The sequence below is a fragment of the Sinohyriopsis cumingii genome, chromosome 6 (assembly GCF_028554795.1).
Source record: "Sinohyriopsis cumingii isolate HCF-2022 chromosome 6, ASM2855479v2, whole genome shotgun sequence".
Classification (NCBI taxonomy): domain Eukaryota; kingdom Metazoa; phylum Mollusca; class Bivalvia; order Unionida; family Unionidae; genus Sinohyriopsis; species Sinohyriopsis cumingii.
In genome coordinates, this window is record NC_142966.1 from 106,082,704 (window position 1) to 106,096,259 (window position 13,556).

At 34.2% G+C, this 13,556-nt stretch overlaps 1 protein-coding gene across 7 annotated transcripts in view; it reads right to left on the reverse strand.

Moving 5' to 3' along the window:
* Positions 1–5,102: 5,102 nt before the first annotated feature.
* LOC149797645 (histidine ammonia-lyase-like) overlaps positions 5,103–13,556 on the reverse strand; it is a 101,353-nt gene continuing 92,899 nt past the window's right edge. For all 7 annotated transcript variants that reach the window (XM_089962544.1, XM_089962542.1, XM_089962547.1 and 4 more), the window contains 9 exons: positions 12,501–12,559; positions 11,569–11,649; positions 11,160–11,225; positions 10,608–10,686; positions 10,110–10,196; positions 9,445–9,579; positions 8,939–9,047; positions 8,025–8,094; positions 5,103–5,683 (listed from right to left, as the gene is read on the reverse strand). In XM_089962544.1, the coding sequence (XP_089818670.1) occupies positions 5,630–5,683; positions 8,025–8,094; positions 8,939–9,047; positions 9,445–9,579; positions 10,110–10,196; positions 10,608–10,686; positions 11,160–11,225; positions 11,569–11,649; positions 12,501–12,559 (740 nt within the window). In that variant the 3' untranslated portion in view covers positions 5,103–5,629. The remainder of the gene's footprint in view (positions 5,684–8,024; positions 8,095–8,938; positions 9,048–9,444; positions 9,580–10,109; positions 10,197–10,607; positions 10,687–11,159; positions 11,226–11,568; positions 11,650–12,500; positions 12,560–13,556) is intronic.

Genomic DNA, 13,556 nt, shown 5'->3' on the forward strand with positions numbered 1-13,556 from the left:
CATTCCTCTTGGTGGGCATCTGAAAGTTTTTTTGCTGCAGTACTTAACGAAGTCTTCCTAGGGCATGGCTTACTTTCCAGATCCTGTGTGTGATTTCATTCTGCAGAGATCCATCTAAAGACGTTTTTGCTTCCGAGGTATGTAAAGCTCTCCACGTTCTTCCACTGTTTTCACTTAATCTAGATTCTGGGTTTTGGTGCGTTTGTGTAAGGAACTGGCTGAAGGAGTACCTCTATTTTATCTAGGCTTTTTGTCAGACCAAACGGCCTGGATGTCTCAGAGAACTTATTTACAATGGTCTGTAGATGGTTTTCCTTTTGTGGGATACGTACACAGTAATCTTCAACAGTTTCTCTGCTCTGCCATCTGTTCAACGGACTTCAACACCTTCTCCTCAGATGGGGGCAAGTCCAGCGGTGAGCAAGGAACCACGTGTATGACAATCTACCCACTAATTGATCCCTTACTAAAGCCTTGAAAATAACAAATTTGGTACAACAATATTCAAATAAAAGTAAAAACCAAGCTCCAACCTGCCTCCTCCTGAACTAATTCCTTTCAGTAGATAATTACCTGGATCATGCATTAGAATGATATTTGACACCCACTTAAGTCTGTTATAAGAGCTTAGCATTACTAACAAAGCGGTGGGCAAGGCAATTAAAAGGAACGAATACATTATATCTGAAAAGAACTTGACTAACTGCTTTTGGGCAAAAATGCAGTCCATGGCGTGTTTTATTAATGAAAACCTAAAATGAAACTAAGAGTAATTAGATAAAAACATAAATTTGAGACCGCTGATACCGAAAGCGCTTACACAAAATATACATTTAGTACAAAACAATATATTCTATTCAAACCAACAAGACACATACCAATCGAAGCGATTTTAGATAGAAGTTTTCAACATTCAACACATAATGATATGATTTTATGCGAACAGTGACACACGGAATGGAGAAAGAAAGAGACTCAAAGAAATGTATGGATGTATAAGCACATTCCGTCAATCGCTCATAAATGCAAAATAGTTCGACAGATAAATAGATACATATAGAGAGAAAAGAAAACAATTAAAGAGAATAATAGAAGAATATCTATTTGAATAACGATAGAAATCAATACCATTGTAGAATATAATATATATTCTTCAACCATAAAACAAAGATATTTTTGAACGAAAGATTGCAAGTATAGTGCATTGGTAGCATACATGTCTCGCTCCTCTACTGTACTGCTTTTTTACACCGGCTCCAGCATACAAGAGGATAAGGTGGTCTTTGATCAAGGGTCGATGGCTCGCCAGTTACCTCTAATATAATAGACCCCACTACATCAAAATCTAAGCCTGAAAAGTTCTTAGTACTATGTTGTGTTATTTGGTTGGCTTCTACGGCACTGTCAAAACTTTATTTGGCTATATAATGTAAAGATAATGGACTCCTATGTTAAAGACAAAAGTCCCTGAAAGATGGACGTGCCAAACACGTTTTAGCATGATCACGATGCCGTTACTCTGTCTCGATTAGAAAACACAATTTTTTATATAGTGGAGAGATGGGCGTATGTATTTAGAAAGAAAATAGTAACCTTATCACATAGCTATGTACAGATAGGCCGATAATCAAAACTGAAATTGGCTGAAATGTTTACATATAAATACTGTCATATAATTTCATGGCAAAAGTTTTGAAGCATACATAAAAAACACATTTTTATAGTTTCTTACATGTATACATGTTGACATTTTGATTCGGTGCAAATGTTTAGACGTTCCCATCTCCTTTTTCACTACCTCAGAAATTCGTGCAAATGTACACATCATGCAAATTTGAAAAGGAGTAAATCCGATGAATTTGCTAATGTTATATAAGTATGCAAAACATATATATGCAAATTTGTTCACATGTGTTATTTAATGCATGCGAAGGGGGTATTAAATAATTTCCCACCAAGCGTAAGATTAAACGAAACATATATGTGATTTGGTAACAATCGTAGATGTTTCATCACTTCAATGCATTTTATGTGAAAAATCGCATCAATCAGCACTAACTGCATTACTTCGATTCATTTTATGCGAAGAAATGGATCAATCAGTTCCAATTTAATCAACCCCATGAACAAAACAACAACAATAATAACAACTTGGGTATCAGCAAATAGTCCATACATTTATCATCAATACTGTAACTAATGTTACCAGATATTAAGGTATTAAGGCAGTGTAGATAAAATCCAAATAACATGCATCAAAACACGAACAGGTTGGAATTTTCATGCGTCAGAAATGGATCATCACATTCAAATTCCAAGAGTTACAACTCGAGGCTACTCGTTACTGAAAACCTTCTACGCTCCCATTACAACACTAAAAAGTTTAATTTGTGCAAACAATTATTAGATTACACATAAACTTCGCAATAGAAACTTGTATAATTGCTAGAGACTTTAACTGGGTAGAGGCGGATATAGATAAGTGCAAGGGATTTTCAGGTAAGAATCAACCACTAAGGGGGTAGTTTAGTCATTTCAAGTAAAATTGATATAATAGATATAAACAGAATACTTAATTTATTAAGCAAATACTATACGTTTGTATATGGGACTAATAAAAGACTTAGATTGGATGGTCTCATCATATCACGAAAAGGGAACAATATTGTTAAAGAATGCTAATTGTTGGACTTAAGATATTGTACCACTATACAACAATCCAAAAGAAATACAAACAAGGTGGAAATGGGTTCCTGAGAAATAGACATTAAATAATCCAAAACTAAAAGATCAAAAGTACCAGCATACGATGAAGGCAGAATTATTAAAAAGAATGGGAAAGGAAATACAACATACTATAATTGGGTGGGAAGACTGAATAACAAGGATTTAAAGGAACACCGAAATCTAATGATGGCTAAGAAAATAGAAAATGAAATCTTATTTAAAATTAATTGAGACAAAAATAGTAATTGCAAGTTAAAGAAAATGCCAACCAATAATTTAGAAAAATACAAGACATATAAACTGAGGGCATACAAATTAGGGCAGAATAAGTCAGGAACTATAAAGTAGAGCCAAAGGACTTTAAAAAAGAAAAACATTGGGGAAAAGGAAAAGACAAAGGAATTGCTCAAAGCTGGTAATGCTATTGCTATGGACTGCCTGAACATTTTAGAACAGACACACAAATATTACAAGCAACTATACATTACACAAATTATAGATCAAGAAGAGATAAATATTCTGACTGGGTATCATTTCAAAAGTTAGTGAGCAACATCGTAACATGTGTGAAGAATGGATAACAAGGGAAGAAAATTAATGATCGAATTCATTACTATACATTTCTTTCTGTTTCTTCCCCTCTCTCTCTCTCTCTCTCTCTCTCTCTCTCTCTCTCTCTCTCTCTCATACACTGAAAAGAGTAGATAGATGAGGGCATATTATACATCAGATAAGAGGGGATGGGTGGGGTAAAGAAAGCGTCATGATGCATCATATTCAGATTTTTTATAAAGTGTTATTTTTCTATAAAGCTTTATTAGTAAAGAAACAAAAAGATTGTAAAAGCCAAGAATGCCTTAAATAGTGTATGGATATGAACATTGAAACAATGAGAATGCCTACATTTCCCGCAATATGGTTTCATATCTCTACGACGTCTTCAGTGTGGCAGATTATAGTGAAGTCTAGCACTAACAGACATGTAAAATCGTGTCTCATTCAGTTACATTATCCTGACACATGGCCGACCAGTCCTAACAACAGCCTAGTAATGCTTAATACCTAGCTAGGCAGCTGTTATTACCATTTTTATTAGTCTTAGGTATGATTCGGCCGCGGCTTCCGAGACCGACGCTCTATCTACTTAGGCCACCGGAGCGTTACGGTTTTAGAGCTATTATCTCTCATGTACATACATGCATGCATATCACAATGTGGTCAGACATATACCAACCCCTATCCATAGTCTACGTTTCCTACTGCTTTCTCATGTGTCTCCATGAGGGGTGTATGAGTGTGGTTGTTTGGCATACATGTTTGTTCGTTGTGAGTTAATGTGTTCATAAGTAGATGAGAGACCATTGACTGTCATTTTCTGACATTTTGTCTATAGGCATGTATGTTTGTTTTTAAGAATATGTGTTGGTGACTTCCTATACCTTCGGTCATCGTTTGTGAGCATTGAATTCTAAAACGTACTCAGTGTATATAATTATATCGAGCTTTTGCGATCCCTCCGTACTATTTGACCACCCCTATTACAATTTGGGAGGCATCATTTCTTAACCCATTTGTATCAGATTCAGTATGGAGACTTATATGATGAAACATAAATGTTGATTTGGATGATGAACGACATCCAAGTGTATGTAATGGGTAATCATTAAAGAACTGAGTAAGCTTATATCATTAAAGATTTTACCAAGGCGGATTACGAGTAACATTCTAGTGCATCGATGAAGTGATCTTGCAACTGATTGGCTGATAGTATTAATAATTTGTAGACTGCATGTTTAAACATAATTTGATGAACTGTCTTGTATGGGTCTTTATTATGTAGAACTTTGGCATGTTTGATGACGAATGTTGTCTGTGCGGGAAGAAAAAAGGATAATGATAGTTCCGCTAATACAATGAATATCTTTTCTAAGACCCGACTCAATCAGATTTTATCTCCACCGCTTTCCCAACATTGAATTCAGAAACTCTTACGATTGACAGGTTTTCAGTTACTAATAAACAGCTTGATTTTGGTTAATATTTAGAGCAACAGCGAACATTGTTGAGAATATTTTGGGAAGGGGTGTAACACGAAAATTGAATTTTGGAGATTTAGTATAAATATTGGTCAGACGTAATATGACATTAAATGGAAATATATTGTCCTCTTAGATGGAGCCTGTCTCCGGTATCTAACTTTAATTATGTTACCAAAGTCTGACTAACTGAGGCTGCCGATTTCAACAGTGAGTTAACATCCGTCACTGATCTGGGTTTTGTGCCAACCACCTTCTGTTAAGCTGTAAACCGCATCATGAAACAATCTAAACAATTCTAAGACTGAGTGCTAGAGATAATATCACACGCAATACATGTACTCTATAATTCTTTATTCAAGATTATTCTCTTTGAAAATATATGCATTCATTTGTTTTTTATTTACACTTAAAACATAAACCATTATAGCGCACAGCATCAGAATACCTTCAAAACCTATCACTAAAACGGAGCTAAGATATACAACATCCAAAACACTTTTGGAAAACTAAATTTGAAAGGAATTCAGAAAAACTCAAGTTTATAAAATATAAAAAACCTATTGTAAATCTATTATGATTGTTGTAGTAAAAATACAAACTATTATCCCAGATAAGTCTTGAACAAACAAAGTTCATTTCTGCATGTTCTGGTAACAAAGGAAGTATTTGCATTCAACGGGAACTGAAATACCAACAAAGTCATACACTTATCAACTGTTTCCACTGAAGCATATTGATACATTTCGGCTTACGAGCTTTCATTCAATTTACAAAATTTACTCCATTATTTGTGCGTACACTTCCTTTTCATCAGTGTTCTATTGACAGCGTCAGTTGCTTATTGTAGCAGACATCACCTGTATTTATATGGTGTGCAAATGGTAGTTATCAATGTATGGTTTCACAGCTTTCCAAATCTGAAGAAAGAAAATACCATGTCTAGATATGTTATAATCATTAAGTACAGTATCATTACAACCATTATTTTCATATGACGTACTTATGTCTTTGTTTCATTTACTTAGATACAGGAAGCAAAGTCATATTTGAAAACAAAATTGCTCATAAAGATAATAGCCTGGTGTATTTTCACTATCTCACATTTATATGTGTACGTTGTACCTTTCATCCTTTCATATGAGTGATTTCAAAATATAATGCATCGTTTTGTACTAGAAGCTGGTTTTGTCCCAAAGCAAACATTTCAGTGGTAAGGAAAAAAATTGCAAGGCGTATATCACATAAAATAAATGCCTGGTTCTCGAAGAAACTGGTTTTAGTTTCTCTGCAAAACATTCAAAGCAAATTAATAAATATTTTGTTAAAGTTCTTAATATATGCTACATATAAGACCACGTGATTTTTCTTTGTTTTTAATAAAAACAGCGATGCCAAATATCACATAGACAGATGGCAAATAGTTTTAAAATTGGCCTAACCATATAATTAGCTGATGATAGAAAATATTTTCCTTTCTTTGTTTGGTATCAAATCATGGCGTAAAACAGTTGCGTACATGAAACTAAGAAGTTCTAAGAACACCATTAATAATGATATAATAGCACGCCCATCTTCTTTGAGCGACTGTGATTTCTGCGCAGAATGAGTCGTCGTTTTATATGAGCTATACGGTAGTTGTGTTTCATTATATGGGGCAAATATTTCAAGAGCTTACTGTCTTGAAGGATCTTTTACAGAATAATATGCATGTAGACAATTTGTAATACATATATGTTGCTTTAAAGAAATGGATTATTCGATACTAACACCATATCTTTTAATGCATGAAACATAATGGCTATATGCATACGAATAGTTAGATAATTTGCCAAGTATCGCATTCACATGACTCAGTATAGTATTATACGAACAAATTACATGTGTTCAATGCTAACTGTTTTTAACGTTTGCAGTATGTATCGTCTGCATTCTACCTGTGAAGTCTTTATATTTGCTATTTGTTATTATGAGACTAGCATACCACAAATAAAAGCTATTTGTAAAGCATATTTGATGGAAACAAATGCCTCCCCTGTAGAGCCTTTCATGAGGCTCTCCTTTCTCAAACCCCACTTAGGCTTCGATTCGCCAGGAAGAAAATTGTTTTGAATGGCTGAAAACAGTTCACGTACTTCATCTTTTTTTCTGCATTCATGAATGGCTTGGGCTCAAAGTGACCAAGGAATTAGGACATTTTTGTCGTGTCCATGATGAAAATGAGTTTTAGTTTCCAGCACTCTTCCACTCCCTAGTGACCTGTCATCATTATTGACTGAGAGTAGTGTTTTTAATTAGATTATTTACAGATGTAAGTTTTATTCACGAATAAATAACTGCGTAAGTATTTATAAACAAGTATACAGGTTTAGTTCAAAGGCTTTAAGACCGAGGCAGAGAAGTGTCATAATTAAATTTGTGATAATGGCCTAATAACTATATATTTTTTCAAATATGATGCCTGGGTACTTACTCTGTTTATCTTGTCCTTTCTAAGTGTTGAAGGTAATAGATGCATGACAGACATTTCCTTGTTCTTCTGTTCTTTGATATTGTAATGTTTGTTCATCCCAAATAACTCATTTACTTCATATGACTGTTTGGCTTGTTAGTTTGCCACAAATGCAGTTAAACGTTCTTAAGAACTTATTTGTGGTAATGCGATATTTCTGCTATTACTTTTTTTTAAGAGTTGTATTACTCGCTTGTAATGTTATATCTCCGAATGCAAGAAACATCACGAATACATGCAAATTCACATTTTCATCATTTACCATGTTTCATTCATTTGAAAAAATATGGCATCCAACAAACATAGTTTCTCTTCTCTTTGGTTTACTGCTTTTAAAACGTTTTCATTCTGTCTTATCTATGATTAATATGTCACTTCTTTTTCTTTGCCAAAATAAGTGATTATTACAAATGCCTTCCTGTGTTAGGTATGACAGCATAGTCGACTAACGTGAAAAAAAATTGTATTTGCCATTTTGCGGATTTCTATATTTTTATAATGGAAATTAAAAACTCGAGCAATTATTCACCAAGTCCATTTTTAGAGAAATTGTACAATATCTAAATATTTTGATACAGCATTGCCATGTCTGCCCGCCTTTTGTAGCGAATTTCCCTCAGTGTTGAATATTCTATCTCTCAAAACAAAGACTATTTTTCTATCTGTATCTTTCTGACTATAACCAAAGTTATGCCAATTATTGCTTTATATTTGATACTATACCGAGAATATGATAATATACATCATACCTCTTCTTCTCGGAGCAACTTTGTTGCCGCCTCAATATCGGGAGCCATGAATCTATCCTTCGTCCATGGACTGTAAACAAAAAAAAAGACCATACATTATTTCATCACGAAATAATTCACCGTTGCGTATGTTGTAATTTTTTAAATCTAAATATACTGTTTTCGATAGGGAGACAAAGTATTTCCCTATAAAATCGGCAATAAACTCACATTGAACTTCAGAGTTTACTTACTATTATATCATTTCAACCAAAGCTGTAAACGATGTATCTCTAGATAACACGATTAGAATGCCGTTGACATGACGCTAAATGGACCTAGTTGCAAGGCACGTAATCCTTTTTTACACATTTTCGTAAGGAAAATCTCTCTCGCGCAGAAGTAGAATCAAGTTGAAATAACGCTAGATAGATCTGGTCGCAGTAAGGGTAATCCAGTGTACAAATTACTAGTGAGGAGTTAGTCTCTCTCTCTCTCAGTCTCTCTCTCTCTCTCTCTCTCTCTGCTTATGATCCATTCTTTATGATGTCAGTCTGATTTACACCCATTATTACTTGTGGTGTCAGAATTATAGTATTTTCGTGCATTTTAGTCATTTCGTAATATTTTATGACAAGAAGCAACAAATTGGCTGATTTTAAATGATAAATCGCTGGCTACACGTGCCTGTTCTTGTCGACACAAACAAAAATGGCGTTATTTTTGGTTTTCCAATTGATTTTACCGATGATTGCTCACAAATTTCCGATTAAGACTATTTTATTCTTTAGATATACTTAAAGTTTGGTGGATGTGCCTGAATCGTGCATTTTTTCTTTGATTGTTAAACAATTTTCTCCATTGCCTTGGACAGAATCATAAAATCCACTAAACCTGGTAGCATCTCTAACATTGTTCCAGGTAAACATACGTACGCAACAACGTTACGGACGGTTTTGTAGACAGCTTCTAGGGGTGCAGTTGTCTTCAGAGGTCTCAAAAATTCAATTGCTTGACACGCTGCCAGCAACTCTATCGCCAACACTGGGGAAAGATACAAATGAAACTACTATAGCGTATCGCCGTATTATATTAAAGAAAATAAACACACCTAATGAGAAGCGGTGGTGTGCAAATTTTCTCCATGTTCAACATGATAAATACTAGCATTAACCATACATTACCAATGTTTGTGTTGAATACTTATATATTGCAAACCAAATTATCTAACACTAGTTTAAGTTGGTGAGAAAACTTTGATTTCACAGATAACATATGTTATCAGAAATCATTCGCTTCCACTGCAAATAACCAGAATGTTTTAGACTACTTTGTCACTTTGCCTGCCATATCAAACATGATTTCAAAGTATTATTAAAAGTCCAGACATTTTTTTATATCAACAACAAATATTAAAACGAAAGACTCATTTACTCTGTACCTTGTTCTACGTGTTCCACAACTGTCACACACTTCCTGGCTGCAAACCCTCCCATAGAAACATGGTCCTCGGTTCCAGCGCTTGTGCTTAGGGTGTCCACGGATGCAGGATGACACAGAACCTTGTTTTCTGATACTTGATAGATAGAGAAGATGTTTAGAAGAAATATTTACCCACAAGATAACATTATAAAGGTGATGAAATTTAATAATAGTATAATGGACTGCCTTAGTGTTTATAAAACGATGAATGTGAATCGTGTGGTGAACCGATGTGGCATTTATCAGCAAGTATGGCTTAAATGAGACAGATGCGTTTCTCCAATGCTATGTTTCAGTGCCCGGTGAAATAGAACGATTTTACGTCAAGGATACTTTTTCCCTATGCTTGAAAGATATGTCCTTTCATACTAGTTATTTGTATAAAATCTACTTTGCACAAATGGGATAATAGAACAATGACTGTTCTGAGCACAATTGTCAAAAACTGAACCAGACAGTACCAGAATACAAGCAAGTAATTAGTAGACTGCGACAGTTGCGATCGGTTAGCCTCAAGGTCATGAGATTCGACTGCCAAAAGCTTCAACCGATATATATATATATATATATATATATATATATATATATATATATATATATATATATATATATATCCATACTAACCTAATGCAGCTGCTGTGCAATGTGCAATCATAAATCCAGAGTTCAGACCTCCATCTGGCGTCAAGAATGCAGGCAGCTTGCTATAGGCTGAAAAAAAGGATTATTAATTATATTACTACATTGTGGTATCCGGATAGTACCATAATGTAACATCTTTGACTGAATCAACAGGAAATTTGCGATTTACATTAGTGTATGCGTTGATACGAACAGTGCCATGATACATGCATATTGAACACAAACAACGATTGGTTTATTAACATCGTGTCATATTAGATGTATATTAACCATAACTAGCAGGACGTGAGCTATTGTAGAAGCATCAAAACAAATGCAACCTTAATGTAACTTTACGTTTTAATTTACATATCAATCGGCGTTATCCACCATTGTCTGTCGCCATATCTACTTCCAATAAAAAATATGTTGTTTTTAAGTGTCAAGCAATCAAATGTCAATACATAATACTCCGACTTCAAAACATAATATTTGCTTTACCTGGATTAACCAGACGCTCGATTCTCCGTTCGCTGATATTAGACAGCTCATGGACAGCGATTGCAAGGTAATCCATTACCTTTGAGAAAAAAAGAGGTATACATCACAAGTCATCAAATGATATATTTATGAAGCAAGTCGAACAACTTTCCGCATGAGGCATATACAGGCAATCTCATTCAAAGAGTTTTATAAATGGTGTGCTTGCTTGAACATGAGTTTTATGATATGTTCATTACATAACTACAACAGACTGTTATCTTCATTAAATTGCTACATCTCTTTAAAAATACGGCACATAGAGATGTTGATTGCTGTTATTATGATAATGTAGCTAACTGTTTTTGATGAATTTATACGCAATAAATTTTCATCTTATTGTAAGGTTTCAGAAACGTTTAAAATTTAAATGCAACAGTTTATCTATCACTTATCACGAATACAGCATGTTTAGCAACAGAAACGATAGTTCACAATGTAGATGGATTCTAGCAATCCACACATCGCTGATCATCGCTGTTATCCTGTCTTTGGAGAGGATCTGTAACATACCTTCGCTGGATATTCTCCATGGAAGTTTCCTCCAGATAGTATATCACCAGAATCCACAAATACTATCTGAACACAACTAAGGAATAATTTATTGTATAATACTATTTATACATTGTAACTAATATATTCAATATGCGATAATATGCAATATGCATCGATTATCAAAGAAAGCGTGGCTCTGAGTCTATGTTCATGATGTCAATGAATATACTTTAATACTCTTTACGTATTTTTTATTTCATTATTTAACTTAGAGAATTGTTTAAGTAACTGAGGTCTGCATGTTACCGATGGAATGCACTCACTCTATCTATGCGATACTGCGTTTGATACTAGTTTCGAACCTACTGTGCAGTTCGTATAAAAAGAGTAGATTTCAGCTGTCCAAGGCTGATATTTGGAAGGATACTGGATTATCTGTAGCACTGTTGATTTCTGTATTTAAGACACCTCTGACGAAATCCACTGTATCATTCACTATACCGTGCACCTGTTATGATACAAAAAAGATGCATCTATTTCCTCAGTGCACTTAATAGTATTCTGAGTTTGCTATTTAATTTACCCAAGAGCATATTACTTTTTATAATATACAATATCCATATTTCAGTTATATTCTATAAATATCCCTGTAACCGGATATATAAAGCTAGAATAATAGAATTAAGACACATTTTAAAATGATTTAAGTTAAGCGTACTTACTGGGTCAGTAGTGATTTGTCCTTTACTTTGAGGTCATAGAAGGCAAATTGATGTCTTTACTATTGCAAAAGTATCTCCTGAGGAGAACAAACGTCTAGATGTACTTATACGTATAATATTTTGTAACTGGTCTCTTAGCTGTGATCATAGCCTGTAATCACTTAGGTATAGAGGCATGCACTTTTGTGATTATGATTCATTGAAAAAATCCAACATTTCAAGAACAACACAAACCTGATTAGGCCTAGATTCTATTCCAAGTCCTCTTTTTAAAACTTGTAATTATTTGTTTGCTAAATCTATTCAATAATATTAATAAACATTATGCAGTCATTGATCCTTCATATTTCGGACCCAAAATGTATAGGTTCGTTTCTCATCCCTACGTTCAAGTATCCACAAGGTTATATTTAGGTTTAAACTACTATCATTGTGCATAAACAACGTGTCTTATATTAGTCACATGACGTTCACCTGGCAGTTTTAGATCACAAACGCAGATGGCTTCTTCTCTACCGCAATCGCAAGGGATCCAAAAGTTTGATACAACTCGATTTTCAGAAGAAAAAAAACACGTCAATACACACAGCGCAATTACAGTAAAAGTTACCCTTTTTGGGTAAGTATGAAAGCCTACCTGTGGGGCGCATCTAAGCGTGTACGCATCTTGGACTAGTTGACCAGCTCTATGACTCTCTGAATTAAGGAAGAAAATATCATATTAATTAAAATATTGCTCCAAAATTACATTATTTAATATAAGGTTCATATTGTCTTCCAAGACTAGACCGATATGTGTGCATAGTAAAAAATAATTATATATGTATACTTTAGTTTGGTTAGTGATCTTTCAGGAAGACCATTTACGGTCATTAAAGTGACTCTTTCACATTTAATATAGTATTTTCATTTAATTAAAATCAATAACAGGAAGTGGTTACTTTAACTATATAATTTCTATGCTGTATCTTCCCTGGTCTCATTGTGCAACAGGAGGAACAAGCAAGAGTTGCAGGACTAGGATGTATATCACAATATTACAACGCACGCAGTGACCTCGATTCAAGTCTGGTACTAAACCTCTGTAAACTTTCGTAGGGCGCGGAATTTTATAGTAAAGTCCGAAAACACTCTACTGCACAAAATAAAGAGTCATGCAAAATAATCACTGGTTATATCCATTACGGAAGAACATGAGTTATACTTTAGTCTAAGATTTTTGCTTTAATTCAACCTTTGTGGAACATAACTAGTGATTTTCCTTTCTTTTATTTTCTATATTTGTTGAAACTATAGCATCAAAGTAAGAAATAATTTGAGACGTTTTAATTAAAACTAATATTCAAAGACAGACACATATAGTGATGCCTAAGGTGAAAGTGTTTTGCAAGCTTATCATGGTTTGGTGCACTTACTGGAACCACCAATATTACGTCACTTCCCAGTAACTATTTTCATGTATTTCCCATCAAAAGATTAAAGTTTGCCTTTTCGTCGTCAGAACTAAACCAGTTTATAAAAGTAGCTCATGGATTGTACGCACTACTTCAGACTTCGTAGCTATTTCATACTTTCAAATGGGTGCCTCTCGACTTTACGTGTGTGAATGCAATAAAAGGATGTGTGGTTCAACATTTACAATGTTTAAAAGACATTTGATATGATGTGATTTATCTCTGCGTCACTTAGATGC